Here is a 14,561-nt window from a genome sequence, read left to right as displayed (position 1 = left end):
TGAAGTGGCTACCATTTCCACAGGCGCTACAGGCGATGCCAAATCCTCGGGTGGCGTTGCTGCATCCGAGGCCTCTTCTTGAATACCATCTGACATCTCTTGCCGGCTGTCATGGCTGTCGTCACTGCTGAGGGAATTCACGGCTCTCGAAGCTCCATAGACCTCAGGGTCAACGCAATGGGCGCATGATTTGATATGTATCCGCATGTGATCTTAATTTGGGAAGATGGACATACACGTATGGCAATAAAATGATATACACGAGATCGATAACTACCCGTTACAAATCGTCTTACTGTGTTGAAACATCGAGCGGTCCCTGTAGATGCAATGCGCTCTACGTTCTAAGTTTTGTCCCCGTCCCTCGTATGTCTTGAAGAAGCATTCTATGTGTGGCTGTATCATTGCTCGATCCAGAAGCCAAAGACTACCGTTGCTGTCTTTCCTGCTTTTATCGCCATGGGGGCAAATATACCTGAACTTGGCGGAAAGCTCAGGCCAATCCATTACATCCTCTCTGTACCATCTTGGGTCATTATATGGCAGTAGGGACAGACCACCGCCACTTACGTAGTCTGTCTCTTGCCAGCAGACGTCTTGCGCTGAGGCAAAATAGTCTACCATGTTTCGCCCATCCCTTGGCCATATTCAGACTGACCGGCAAATGTACCGTTGAAACCGGTAAAATGCAGCGTGATGCTATCGTCGGCCAGTTCCATTGCTCTCGTAGCCGTTCTCTCGAATATGGTCTACTCTTTGCTGAAGCGCTCGGGCCATGGAGTGTCGCCCCACTGCCTCTAGTTCTTGTAGCCGTTCCTCACTACGTTCCTCCTCTGGTATCCAAGGCAGCTTCTAAGACCAAGTGTGTGTCAGCAATAGCAGGATCATCATCGACATGGCGTAGGAGGAACTCGAATGTAAACTCCTCCGGCTCGGGAAGGTCTCTATTCATAGATCTCTTGGTATGATTCAGGCATTGCTTGCTTGTGATCTCGAAAATCGAGCTGTATGTGCATTTGAACGAGCAGGCAGCAAGCAGCTTAAAGAGGTTGGTGCTGACATCATGTTTGTGGTGCTACCGCAATCATGTAGCAGCTTGACGTTCTTAGAACACGTGCTGTAGTTGCGTGATGAAGCAGCTTTGATCTGCCAGACCCTAGCACTTGCATGCCTTCAAGGACGCGCCTTCACCGCTGGGACGGTCATGCTCTATGGCATCATGTCGCTGGCCAAACGTAAGACAGAGCCTCGCTATACGTGCTCCATCGCGTGCCAACATTACCTACAACAAGCGGGTCTTTTGCAAGAGCTATCTTGGGGTCACCGCGCGCTGACTGAAAGCCGACTTCACCTGTCTTCACACACATGCCCCGTGCTACATGACTAATGCCCAGAAGCGCCCCTGGCCAACACCCGCACACGTTGGCGACATACCATTGACCCACCACATGGTCAAACCTCCTTAGTCCCGATCGCTCGTTCCGTTGTATGACCATCCTGCTGACACCCAAAAAAGAGTACCATAAGTAGCTTCTTCACCAGCCGCAAGCAACATCCGCATACCTCGGAAATCTGACACGGCCGCTGTCCCACGAGCATCACGAAAGTGATAGAATCATCGCGAGGTAAGTTTTTTTTAAGGCTCTTCGTAGGCGTTGCTAATGAATGCTCGAAGCGGCCATGAAGGGCGGCCAAACGGATCCGGGGTGGGGTGGCGGCATGTCAGCAGTCGGTCGAGGCGCGCAGGCAGAGAGTTCCGGAGGACATAAAGAGTACGAACTTGCACTCCAATCGACCAACACAGACATCCAGGTTCGATACGTGGATCGACAAGACGAACCGTCGTCCTATCCTTACTGGGTCATCACCGACAATACCACGCCCAAGTACGACCCGTATCGCGGCTTTTGGTCGCGCGATAGGAAGGAGGTAGAGTCGGACTCGATCGGGAAGGCAACAACTACAACCGAGTTAACCCACGATGTGGTAGCAGATGATTCCATCGCCGGTACCGCTGACGATGTGGATTACGCTGCTTCTGACGTGGAAGATGAAGAAGATTCTGAACAATTCCTCCGTGGCGCAGCTGCTACGAGGAACAAGAAATCCGTCCGCTTTGCAGAGATGCGACTTTTTCGAACGAGCTTCCCCAGCTCTATGTCCAACCCATCTAAGTCCGACGACTTCACAGCCCAGATATCTGCCCCTCAATTGGGTACAGAAAGAGCAAATCGTCCTGTTCGAGCAGCAGCTAGAAAGGCTAAGCTGAACAACCCAGCTTCTGATGTGTCCGCAAATATCTCTTCTGAAGCTCGGCGAATATCTCAAGTAGCAGAACGTGACTACGCATTCGATGTAGACAATACCGTTGCGAGAGTTCGTGTCACCCGTGATCGCGGCCTACGTGTCAGACAGACTAAACCTGACAACGCTCTTTACGCTTCTCTTGCATTTGAGGAGGAGAGCGGAAAAGAAGAAGAGAGACAAGGGGTCAACAAAGACGATATCCACGACACCCAAGAACATGGCGTTTTGGCACAAATTTTGGCCTATGGTGGTAATGCCCAAGGCGGCAGCAACCAGGCAAATGAAGCAGACGAGGCGGATTGGACTCCAAGAAGCAAAACAGGAAGGCCTGCTACACGAGGAAGACAAGGCAAGGGCGTGCAGGAAGATGTAGTGAAAACGGCTGCAGCTGTAAGTACATACACATTCTGCCAGCTCCGTCTCGGAAGTGGGTTTTAACAAGCCGCAGAAACTGCATAAGCCAAGAGGGACAGCAAGGTGGAAACCAGACCCTATTATCGAGAGGCCATTCGTCTGCAATATCTGCTCAGCTGCATTTGTACGCCAGCAGCATCTGAAGCGCCACGAGCGGTCAGTGCAGCGTTGCCAACGTACCGTACAGTTTGAGGCGTATCACCGTAACGTACAGCGGTTTTTTGGTGTTGGCCCGTACGTACGCACCTGCATGGCGACCCGTACAAAGCTCCGTACGTACTCATTTTGGATCGGGAAAGTACGGTAGTACGGTACTACGGAACGTCGGATTTGGCTGGGGATTTTGTTGCAATTGGTGGAGATTTCCCATGCCCTCTACTAGCCCTGTGCGCTGTCAGATATTGCCTTGTGTAACAGTGTCGTAAGGAAGAAAAACTCTGATTTTCTTGTAGTGTTGCCCATCGTCCGAAGTACCTATCGCCATCGTCTGAACCTACCCATCGTCAGTATCTATCAACATGGATCGCTTTTTGACTCGCTCGCAGGCCTCGCAGGCCTCTCAGTCCACCCAGTCAACTCAGGTGGCATCTAGCAGCTCTGGCAGCTATCACTATGCCGGGTCGCGTACGGCAGCTGTCATGGCGATGACCGACAGCTTCGGGAGTGTAGACGACTCACTATCGGACGCTGATACCGCTGAGGTGTCAGCTGACCCACACGTGTGGCCGGGAGACCTGAGGGCAAATGGAGCCCAGTTTCCTATTGTATGGGGTCGCCTCTGGAGTGGTAATCGTAAGCTTGACCCATCGCGTGTTGGGTACAAGGTCAAGAGCAAGGCGCAGTTACTGGGTAAGCGGAGAGTTGCAAGCTTCTGGCAATATGGTGCAGAGCTTGAGTACCTCGAGGATAATGGGTCAAAGTTGACGCTGTTTCTCTGTCAGATCTGCCACGAAGAGAAGAAAAACCAGTGTTGTTGGACGTACGACGGCACCACTCATATCAAGAGGCACCTCCGCAAGGCGCACCTGTTGGATCCGGATACTGGCTTGCTGCCTGTCGCAGAGGCCCTGCAGCCCAAGGATCCCTGGCAACACGCTGCTGCCGTCGCTGGGTCGTCAGGCTCTGTTTCCCATGACCTTTGGCAGGAGGAGGAGCTGCAGAGGTCGTACGTAGACTGGGTGATTGTCAACGACCTAAGCTTCAAAATGTGCGTCGATCCGTCGACAAGGGGCTTGCTGACATGGAACCGATCGTCGTTGCTGCGCGCCCTGCCAGCAAGCCACTCTACACTGTCAAAGTACGTGGTTTTGCAGCTGGCGGAGAGGAAAAAGGATATCCTGAAGCTTCTGGCCGAGTCAGATAGTAGGATTTCTGTGAGTTGCGATATCTAGACGTCGCCGAATAATTGCGACTTTCTTGGAGTTGTCGCTCACTTCGTCGGTAAGTCAGTGCCCGGCAGGAGATAGACGGAGTTACGCTTTTAGCGTGTTTCTAGTAGAACACCAAACCTATCTATCGCCAAATCCATCACCGCTAACACCTCTGCCAGACGCTCTCCATCACCAACGCGACCTCCTTATTACCTTTCGGCCTCTTTTCTATGATCATACAGGCGCTGCGCAGGCTCAGATTGTTTTTAACGTCATTTGCGAGTACGATTTTATCAGGAAACTGCACTATTTTGTAGGCGACAATGCAGCTAATAATGGCAACACCTTCATCAATACACTTGACCGGGTCACCCCAGAGGACCTCTATATCGCTGGAAATCGTCGGATACGCTGCGCTGGCCATATTATCAACCTGCTATTAAAAGCTCTTATCTACGGCGACAGTGTGAGCAAGTTTAAATCAGAACTAGCAAAAGCGTCGCCCCAGGATTAGTACAAGATATTCCAGGCGCGCGGTGCTATCGGTAAGCTACACAACTTCGTTAACGCTGTCTGTAACTCCTACAAACGTCAACACCTGTTTCAATTAATACAGAGGACGGTGCTCAACGAGGATAAGCTGTTCAGCTTCTCTACACTAAACTTAGTCAGGGACGGCAGGATCCAGTGGCACAGCGTCTATCTTATGCTACTCCACTGCCTCGACCTTCGCGACAGTATCCGACGTTTCTTCAAGCTTGCCCATGCCGACAGCTCCACCATGGGCGGTGAATACAACCCGACAACTGACAGCTTATCAGACGACGAGTGGGATGAGGTACACGTTATATGCGAGGTCTTGGAGACTTTCTACAAGAACACCAAGTCGCTGGAGGGCAACGCGTCGCTCTCCGGCTTCGGGTCACTATGGCAGACAATTGTTAACTTACAAGAAATCTACGCCTTTCTCAGCGGCAGCGATGAGGCAAGCGTCCATCAGATCGACGGCTTCTTACAGTCTGACTACATGGTCTCCGGCGTCAAGCTTGCCCTCCAGAAGCTGATCACATACTTTGAAAAGCTAGTGTTGACGTCCGACAGGCCATCTCTCTACTGTGTAGCGACAGCCATGCACCCACTCCTCCGCCTCTCATGGTTCAAGACGCAGTGGTCTCGCCACGCTCTATGGCACAAGACCGCCGAGAAGTCTATCCAAGAGACCTTTGCCCAGTATATGGCCGCTGAGGGCACCGCTAACGACAACGACGACGAGCTGCCAGAGCTCCCACGCACGCGCAAGGTGCCTGGGGCGTACACTAGCGACGACCGGAGACTCCGCACAATGTTTGTAGACGATCACCTCCTCACAGGCAAGCGGAGCTTCAAGCGGCAGAAGCGTACAACGCAGCTTAACGAGTATTTCAACAGCCTCTACGAGGACAAGCTGGCTGCCTCCGCGTCGCCAGACATGTCCAAACTGATGCAGGACCCACACCGCTGGTGGGTGAGCGTCGGCCAGAAACGCTTCCCAATCGTATACAAGATGGCCATGGATCACCTCTCTGTGCCAGCTACGTCGTGTGACTGTGAGCGGTGTTTCTCGTCCACTAGGAGAACAATCACCTGCAATCGTAACTTACTCTCGCCAGCTACTGTTGAAGCTATACAGCTTCAGAAAAACTGGCTACGGAGAGACGCCGTATCAAGTCACCTAACAGCTCTCCAGCAACACGTCAAGAGGAGAGATACCCTCAACACCACAAACATTAGGCTTATGGATGAGATGCAATTCACCAACACTTCCTAATCAGGTAACGCACCCTGTACGGTACGGAACTACGGAGCGCACAGTCTGCATTTTGGCCCGTACAGTACGTACAGAGTTTACTATGTGGTCCGCACGTACGCACATGACCCCTGTGCGGAAGGTGGTGCGGTACGTTGGCAACGCTGGGTCAGTGCACCATGGCGAGAGAACGCATGTTTGTGAGGTCTGCGGAAGGGCTTTCACGCGAGGCGACAACCTCAAGCAGCACATGCGGCAGGTACATGCGGAAACTGTCAGCCAGGAGATGGCAGTCGGAACGGCGTATCAGACGTTGCAGGTCGAGGAAGCTGTCCGCGCTCAGCAAATGCGATCGCTCTTTGGTCAGGAAAGAGCGGACGAGATGGCGTATCGAGCTGGGCCCGCTGAAGAGGATGCCCGCGCTCAGCAAGTGCAGATGTACGAGAACCATCAGAATCTTGAAGATATGGGTAAGCTGTGAGGGGGTATGGCTCGAACGTGCCGTGCAGGAAGTATTGCTCGACGGCGGGTGGACTATTTGAACGGGCGAAAATTACAAAAGATTGGGGGAGTCGGACAGCGTGAGACTGTGCATTTGCTCCGGTGTCTAACGTTCCAGGTTTAGTCTCAAAATACATCGTCCTGCAGACGGGTTTGTTCGCATACTGTCGAGCTTGACGAGAAAATTCGAGCCTCGCGCCTCGCGCGGCCCATTCACGAAAAGGCCCCTTCCTTCCCTTTCCGCTGCTCAATTAAATAGAACAGCTGAAGCTTTGACCCCTACGCGCAGCAGCCACTGCTACTGCAGATACAGAAAAACCAGTACTTAAGCCCACCGACGCGAAAGCCACCGTCGCTTCAAGTGCCATAGCAATCCCTCATCAACTCCCTGAAACGACCGCTGCCGTCGTTGCACAAACGGGAGCCACTTTACATAAACTGCCCAACAGACCCCGAGCACATCTGCCCACCCTACGCGCGCCACCCCGCACTCAACACATTGACAGTGCCACCTCAGGCTAGAACATGTCTGCCGTTAAGAGCCGCTTCATGCGCATGTCTGCCCTGGCAGACAATGGCACAGAGAAGGGTGAGTGTCATATCAAACACTGGTTTGGTGATACTGACATCTGTATAGACTTTGCAATGGACGTTTGGGGGTCGGACGACGACAGCGACCTGTACGAGCCGCCAGCAGATTTCGAGAGCGGTAGTGGCAAACTCAGCAACCTGCCGGCGGATCCAGAGACTGATAATGGCGAGCTGAGCGACCCGCCGGCAAATCTTGGGGGCGATAGTGGGAAGTCCAACCTGCCGGCGGATCTTGAGAGGGATGACGGCAAGCCCAAGACCGCTAAGCGTAAGGGTATGTGACCTTTCAAATGTTTCCTTGATTACCCGATCTTACAAATGAACAGGTCGTGCGATAAACTTTCAATTCAAGCAGGTGGATATCGACGCCGATTCTGGAGAGCAATTTGAGGTACGCCAGAGCGACGTCGACGAAGGGTCGGGGGACGAATGGAATCCGTCCGGCGGCGGCGCAAGCTCCAAGACGCGCAAACCAACTCATAATTACACGAAGAAGAATGCCTTAAAGACGAAGAAAGCTCTCAGAACTGCGCCGGTGACTTGTACTTGGCCCGGCTGCGGCGCACACCTCGCCCGCATAGACCATCTTAGGCGCCATATCGCCGCTCATATATCGCCAGATGGAAAGCCCTTCAGGTGCCCGACAGCTTTCTGCGGCTTTGCCGCGAAGCGCCGTGACAGCCTCGCCGCGCACTTAAAGCTGCGGCACAAGCTTAGCGCTGCGGCAGCTAGGAAGAGCGCTGCCAGCGCAGCTGAGGCTGCTAATGACGAAATCCGAAGTCTTGCTCGTGCCGTTGAAGCCGCCATCAAAGTGGCTGCGAGCGATAGCGATACTGAACTTGACCAGGTTGTCACTGCCGGTAGCAAGCGCAAGAACAAGGACCGTGGCCACGCTACAATTCACGGCAAGAAGCGAGCTCGTGTCTCAAATGGCTCAGGTGCCACAGAGAATGGAGAAGGCCAGACTCACGCGGTAGTCCAAGAGGATGAAGAGCACATCGCCGCCATGAACATCGGCAAGAAAAATGCTCGTATCTTACGTAGCACAGTTGCTAAAGCGAACGCTACCGATGAAAAAGGGTTGCAGTCCGAAGAGACCGAGCATGGCACAGTGGTTCACGCTGCAGACCCCATCGATGGCTCAGATCCGGGTGACGATGGCCCTGGAATGCTGTTGCTCGAAGATGCATGCGATGCCGACGATGACGATGCTTGAGACAGATGAGCACTCGGTTCATCAGTCGGACCTCAGCGGCGGAGACGATGACAAAGCTTAAGGAAAACTCCAAATGATTCGGAGGCAAGAAAAGGTACAAGTGGTGGACATGGATTATATGAGTGAAAGGACATGGAAGCAATATCTCACAGGTTTCGACCCTGGGCAGGGGTCATGGCCTCATTCCAGATGAATTTAAGATCTTAGAGCATACCGGTTCGATCTTTGGTAACGGAGTGAATGTTGCATGATCTTTCAGCTGGGTAGTGGCGTTTCTTTTAGCCGGTTCGCGCCTACCTGTAGTGAACAAGAGATGTTGTTTGGTACAGCTTTCGAAGGTAGCAAGAGTTTTGACAGTTTGCAGTCAATAAATGGATCTGAATTCACAGGTCTTTTGTGATTGATATCAGTGTGTGTGTGAGGAAGGAATGTGCACGTCTGTGGGGAAAAGACGCGTGTCTTAGTCAGCTTTGCGCTAGCTCTACAAGCATTGGTCAAGGCGAAAACATCGTGGCATTCGCAGAACATTCGTCACCATCGCCATCTCGCGTTCTTCCTTAGGCCTGCAAAATATCACATCTGGGATGACCATCGCAAGGCCACATGCATGCCTCCTCTCGTTGCCCATAGAGTTGCGGCTCCAGATTCTGGAATGCGTCATCGATGGATCACCAAACGCTGGCCTCAAATACCCGAAAGTATGTGCGACCGTTAGACCAGAATCAAACAGGAACTTCCAAGGTCTGATCCTGGATCTCGGGTACTCTGCTGCCGCGACCCTAAACGTTCTGCTCGTGTGTCGCCAACTGAGGAACGAATTCACGAAAGCGGCCTTCCAACGCACTGTCTTCGTCATCCGGGATCCCTACTATGTGAACGCGAAATACTTCCGAAATCTTCAGCGCGTCCAGCTAGACAGCTTGAGAAGAGTAATGATTGTCTTTCAAGCATACCGTCTTAGCCAGCTGTCATCGTGGAGGCGACCCTTCAACCTTGAAGGTCTGCACCTGGATAATCTCACAATCGCATTGCAGTCTGCAACCCAGCACACCGTCGGGGGAGTGTTGTCGGAGGATTATCTTGCCAACAGTACACGCGATGTTGTAGGGCTTCTACGACAGTTGGGGCACGTGAACAGCTTCAAGATTGTACAGAACGCGGCGTTTACCACACAGCGTTTTCAAGCGTGGTGGTACCAGATCATTGGCCTCATTCTGAAGGAAGATCATTACCAACGGTATGATGCACCGGACGCTCCACAGATCGAGACAACATGGTGGGATTGGCATTTCGATTCTGCTGAGAAATCCTTCGAGTTCATTGCTCGCCCAGCGAAGCCCGTTGTGCCTGAACCAGACTACATGGAGATGGTGGCGCCGCTCGTGGCGAGCCTCATGAGCGCCATGGAAGCCGGATCGTCATGAAGACCTTGAATTACCGCCGCCTTGACCGGGAACCGGAGCAAAAACGTTGGAAACACTTGAGTGTTGAATCCTTAGATACCAGTCCAGATCAGTGTGGGCGTGTAGAAATTGCAGACGAATGCGCGATAATGCAAAAGACCGAGTAGTATCTGCATTAGCACCTCCATCGGCATCTCATTCTGCATTTGAATTTGCAAGTGAGGGACTTTGTTCGACCATTGCGGGAGGTTTACATATATGAAGGGCGTTGCCATTTCCGCATTTCCCGAGCGAGACGCGAACCCGACTGATGTGGATACCCGTTGGCGCTGTTACTTAAGCTCCACGGACGCGGATGAGATAAACGTGCGCCGTTATCTGCCCGAATGACAACACTTCCGAGTCATTTTCGCCAAAGATTTCCTCGAGACGAAACGAATAGGGCCCCAGCTTGAATGGACTAGTCATTGTGGGATCGTGGCTCAGGCTTCGGGCAAGCCCGTTCTGCACAACGCATCAGCTTTGGGTCCAGAACAGCCTAGAAATCAAGCATTCAGCGACGAGAACTAAGACGGCCAAGATGGCTTATCTGCAGCTGTGGGGTGGTTGAATAGGCCACGTGACCAGCGGCGACTTCGGGAGCTTTCGCGGACGTCGACACGAGTCCTTGTTGAGATTCGCAACCTGCTTCCAATGAAACGTCATCAACCGACACTAGTCTGGCGAGCATGTCAGATCGGGCGTATAGCTCCGACTGTGCCCTCTCGAACGCTTGGTTCTATTTGTGCTCGGACGCTTTGAAGGTCTTCACATACGGACACTATCAGCTAGCTAGTCACGATTCCTTAGAGCACATCACGTACTGTCAAAGTGATGCTGTGTAATGGCCATGATGTTGACTGGATTGAAGGACCTGAGCTCGGTCAAAGACCGACCGATCTACGTGACTAAAAAACCCTAAGGCGCGCTAAGCATTTGCCGCGCGCCGCAGAGCCGCACCACTTCTCAAACCGCCGAAGCTTAATACCGCAGCTTTGAGACCCACTTATTGGTTCACTTCACAACGGAGCCCCCATGTTCCAAGGCAAGATTTTACAGATCATCTGCATGCGCTTAGACCGCGTAGTGGAACCATTCACCCCTTTTTCTGGGGCATTTGCCATGGTCACCGCCGTCTGGGGACGGCTAGTCAGGCCGTCGGCGCACTTGCATGGTGTTTTGATCAAGCGTTGAGGCGTGCAGATTGGGGAATTGCAGTAGGTAACAGTTCGATAATCCGGAGCGCCCGGAGAATCGCCAGCCGATGAGGAGCCCCGTGGCAGGCTACTCCACCCTAGGCTGGTACGCCCACAGAGCAATAATGTGGGGAGGGGACTGAGTACAAGTACTCTCGCTCTCCTACATCGTCCTTCGCTGTTCACACTCTCTGTTGTCACAAGGAGCTGTGTCTAGTGTCGTTCCCAGTCTTTGCAGCGTGCTTTCCATTCACGAGGCGAGGACTACTTCCCCTGCACTAAACGCGACCGCATTCGTCAGTCGCAATCCATTTTCCTCGGACATCCGTCCCAAAAAACAGACCCGACTCCTCACGATGGGTCTCCAGGGCGGCTCCCTGCGCATGGCGCAGCTCCTCCTCGTTGTGCTCCCTGCTTTCGTCCTGTTTGGGTACAACCAATCCGGCGTGGGCGGTCTCCTCTCTCTGCGCGACTGGAACGACAACTTTCCGGAAATCGATACCATCGATGCCACGGGTGCGGAGAAGTCGCACACATCCACTGTACAGGGTGCAGTCGTTTCCACCTTCACCATTGGTGCGCTTTTTGGTGCACTGAGCTGCTCCTGGGTTGGAGACGTGCTCGGCAGACGCAAGACCACTCTTGTGGCTGCCATTCTCACACTTATCGGCGAGATTCTCCAGTGCACCAGCTTCTCGCTCGCACAATTTATCGTTGGCCGCTTCTTTCTCGGATGGGGAGTTGGCATGTTAAGCACCACTGTCCCCGTTTGGCAGTCTGAGTGTGCGTCCACTGCAAATCGAGGCAAGCACGTTGTCTTGGATGGGTGTTTCATTAGCTTGGGCTACACCCTAGAGGCCTGGATCAACCTCGGATTCTTCGAGCAGGACAACTTGCCCCTGCAGTGGCGCCTGCCCTTGGCTATCCCCTGCGTGATCTCAATGGTCCTGATTTCTGCTGTTTTGTTCATCCCCGAAAGCCCCAGGTGGCTCGTCAACAAGACCAGGGTACAGGAAGCCAAGGAGAGCTTGGCCAGGTTCAAGGGATTGAGCACTGAAGACCCTGAGGTCGTTGCTGAGATCGGCGGCATTGAGCTGGCTCTTGAAGAGACTGGAAGAAGCGCGGCGAAGCTGTCCGACATCTTCACGAATGGCAAAGAGCGACTACTCTACCGATTCTCGCTATGTATCTTCCTGCAGTTCCTGCAGCAAATGTGTGGCAGCAACCTCATTTCTACATACTCAACCGTAAGTCACATCCGACGCTTATCCCAACTACTATACTCACCACCCTTGCAGATCATCTTCCAGCAAGGCCTCGGCATGAACGCCGAGATGTCCCGCATCCTCAGCGGCGGAGCCCTCACCTGGAAATTCCTTTCCTGCTTTGTTGCTTTCTTCACCATCGACCGCTTCGGCCGCCGCAAGCTCTTCATGTTCAGCGGCGCAGGCATGGCTTCCTGCATGCTCGCGTTGGCCGTCGCCTCGAGCTTCCCCAAGAGCAATCACGCCGCGCAGATCGCCTCCGCCTTCTTCGTCTTCCTCTTTAACTTCTTCATCCCCATCGGCTTCCTCGGCGCAAACTTCCTCTACTGCGCTGAAGTCGCCCCGACACGCCTACGCGTCGCCATGTCCGGAATCTCTACAGCAAACCACTGGCTTTGGAACTTCGTCGTCAACATGGTCACCCCCGTGGCTATCGAGACGATCGGCTGGAAGTACTACCTCGTCTTCCTCTGCATCTCGGCCATCATTATCCCCGTGGTGTTCCTCTTCTACCCCGAGACTATGGGCCGCAGTCTGGAGGAGCTCGAGATGATGTTCTCCGAGGGCAAGTCGATTACGGGCATTGTGCGGGAGTCGCGGAAGCCGCTCAACGGCGGGCTGCTGCCGGAACGGTACCAGGAGAAGCTGGAGAAGACCGAGGACGAGTACGCGTGAAGGGCACTGGATCTGAGACGGCGAGATGGATTTTTGATACGAGGGAGAAGTCACGAATTCATGAGTTATGTATCGTTAGCCAAAATGCGCTAGAGAACGAAAAATATGAGGCTTTTCGGGAAAATTCGGGTGGTGATCCACTTAGTCCATGTTCCTGCCAACGTGCGCGCTGATAATGTCGACGCTTTAGAGCTTCGTGCGAGGGGTTGTTGTGTCACATGGACAAGTAAAGTGGGCTTGCAAGGACCGGTGGAAGAGAATAGAAAGGCCGATCCATGCGAGTGCACATATGCGGAAGCGTGAATGGAAACTCGAAGAGCTGTGGTACCTTGATATGTCTATTCCCTTTTTTTCGATTACTATCAGCGTGCCGTGTGGCATTATTTGCCATTACGTCTTGTCGCCCTTTCATCGTTTATAGCCGGTTGATCATGGATCTGGCGGTGATCTTCCTCCAACGTGCATATCCTTCGCTAGTCCCTGAGTGTCCGATACATGCCGAGTGCATGGTGGGCGTCCGTCTCTAGACGTGCTGTTGCATCTTGCCATCCTTGCACTTACCCAAGCAGACGAGGGGACAAGGCTCGGGCGTCGTGCAGTTGCTCTGCTGTGCGAGGCCTGATCGAGCGTACACGGTAGCACCTGGCGCTCTCTGTCTTCGCGCTCGTCTCTCCGCCTGACGGTATTCAATCTTGCTTCTCGTCGACATTTCTCTCTAATCAAGGTGCACCATGGTGCAGCGGAACCCCACGCCCCTCAGGCAGCAGCCATTTTCCTCTTCTCGTGATAATTCATCATCTCCCCCTTCTTCGCATTCCAAAGGTCCCGCAGCGGCTGCGGCCCCGTCTTCCACAGCCGATCATGTAGCGTGACGACACCCTCCTCGAGATCCCGCTCCGTCGGCCACGTCGCGCTCCACCGCCAGTGCAGCTCGCGCCACGGCATCCGGCCCTCGCGGCGGAACACGTAGTTTAGCAGCCCCTGCTCCATCGTGTGCGTGTCGAAGCGGCCGACGAGCGCCATCACGCTGAGGATGTGAGCGAAGACCTGGCGGTCGGGTTTGATGAGGAAGAAGCCGGCGTTGAAAGACTTTGACTGGAGAGGGGGTGTGGGATGCGTGCGCTCGCCTGTCAGAGCCGCGTCTGAACGCGCGGCGAAGAGCCATTCGGATGGAAGTTTGGCTTCGCCCCAGCGCACCTGGTCTTTGCGGTCCAGCGTCGATGTCAGGCTGACGACCTCGGGCTCCGCGAAGATGCCGTCTACCGGCCCTGTGAGCACGGTGTCGGCGTCGAGGTAGAGAATGCGGCTGTACTCCTCCATTTCGAAGACGCGGAGCTTGCTGAACTGCTCCTTCCAGCGCGTCTCTGCGGAGCGGATCCACCAATTCACGGGGACATCGCGAATCTCGACGACGGTGGCGCCGTCACCGCGGAGCGTGGTCTTTTGCTCTGCGGGGACGGTTTCCGAGCAGAGGACGAGGAAGGAGGTGTTGTTCTGATTTACCTTTGTTGATTCGGCGTGCAGGAGCTGATGGGTGAGGACGCGGGTGGCGGTGAAGTAGGATTCGTCTGATGCCTGGCCGGTAAGGAAGGTCACGATTGCGTAATTGGTGGATGGCAGGTGTGCGGTGGAGTTGAAGCCTCTGTAGGTAGAACCTCGGGGAGTAGCGTGCGCGGCAGCTTGTATGCGTATGTGTATACACCAGGTGATGCCGAGCAGGGCTGCAGATGCCACAACGAAGAACAGTCTGAACTTGAAGATCATGGCGCGGGGGGCGAGATAGGTTCGAGGTGGTGAA

At 53.8% G+C, this 14,561-nt stretch overlaps 6 protein-coding genes across 6 annotated transcripts; 5 read left to right on the top strand and 1 right to left on the bottom strand.

The window, feature by feature from the left end:
- Positions 1–1,299: 1,299 nt before the first annotated feature.
- Positions 1,300–3,134, top strand: CC84DRAFT_386104 (uncharacterized protein). Its single transcript, XM_018186000.1, has 3 exons — positions 1,300–1,625; positions 1,676–2,697; positions 2,756–3,134. Exons 2-3 carry the CDS (start codon positions 1,681–1,683, stop codon positions 3,026–3,028), a joined length of 1,290 nt encoding a protein of 429 aa, XP_018029561.1. The 5' UTR covers positions 1,300–1,625; positions 1,676–1,680; the 3' UTR covers positions 3,029–3,134.
- Positions 3,135–6,001: 2,867 nt separating this feature from the next.
- On the top strand, positions 6,002–6,358 carry CC84DRAFT_1222896 (uncharacterized protein; the record flags this gene model as incomplete). The annotated part of the gene is made up of 1 exon (XM_018183434.1): positions 6,002–6,358. The coding sequence occupies one exon, from the start codon at positions 6,002–6,004 to the stop codon at positions 6,356–6,358; it is 357 nt and encodes a 118-aa protein (XP_018029560.1).
- Positions 6,359–6,903: 545 nt separating this feature from the next.
- On the top strand, positions 6,904–8,488 carry CC84DRAFT_1232535 (uncharacterized protein; the record flags this gene model as incomplete). The annotated part of the gene is made up of 3 exons (XM_018183765.1): positions 6,904–6,967; positions 7,016–7,243; positions 7,296–8,488. The coding sequence occupies 3 exons, from the start codon at positions 6,904–6,906 to the stop codon at positions 8,183–8,185; spliced, it is 1,182 nt and encodes a 393-aa protein (XP_018029559.1). The 3' UTR covers positions 8,186–8,488.
- A 281-nt stretch (positions 8,489–8,769) lies between these two features.
- CC84DRAFT_1104292 (uncharacterized protein) lies at positions 8,770–9,609 on the top strand (the record flags this gene model as incomplete). Its single annotated transcript, XM_018175050.1, has 1 exon — positions 8,770–9,609. One exon carries the CDS (start codon positions 8,770–8,772, stop codon positions 9,607–9,609), a length of 840 nt encoding a protein of 279 aa, XP_018029558.1.
- Positions 9,610–10,794: 1,185 nt separating this feature from the next.
- Positions 10,795–13,054, top strand: CC84DRAFT_1169336 (general substrate transporter). The gene has a single exon (XM_018179642.1). The coding sequence runs from the start codon at positions 11,180–11,182 to the stop codon at positions 12,761–12,763; it is 1,584 nt and encodes a 527-aa protein (XP_018029557.1). The 5' UTR covers positions 10,795–11,179; the 3' UTR covers positions 12,764–13,054.
- A 465-nt stretch (positions 13,055–13,519) lies between these two features.
- On the bottom strand, positions 13,520–14,527 carry CC84DRAFT_1104565 (glycosyltransferase family 8 protein; the record flags this gene model as incomplete). The annotated part of the gene is made up of 1 exon (XM_018175065.1): positions 13,520–14,527. The coding sequence occupies one exon, from the start codon at positions 14,525–14,527 to the stop codon at positions 13,520–13,522; it is 1,008 nt and encodes a 335-aa protein (XP_018029556.1).
- Positions 14,528–14,561: the final 34 nt, after the last annotated feature.

The sequence above is a fragment of the Paraphaeosphaeria sporulosa genome (genome assembly GCF_001642045.1).
Source record: "Paraphaeosphaeria sporulosa strain AP3s5-JAC2a unplaced genomic scaffold CC84scaffold_15, whole genome shotgun sequence".
Lineage (NCBI taxonomy): Eukaryota > Fungi > Ascomycota > Dothideomycetes > Pleosporales > Didymosphaeriaceae > Paraphaeosphaeria > Paraphaeosphaeria sporulosa.
The sequence above is the reverse complement of the archived record's forward strand: the minus strand, read 5'-3'. Positions and strand labels throughout refer to the sequence as shown.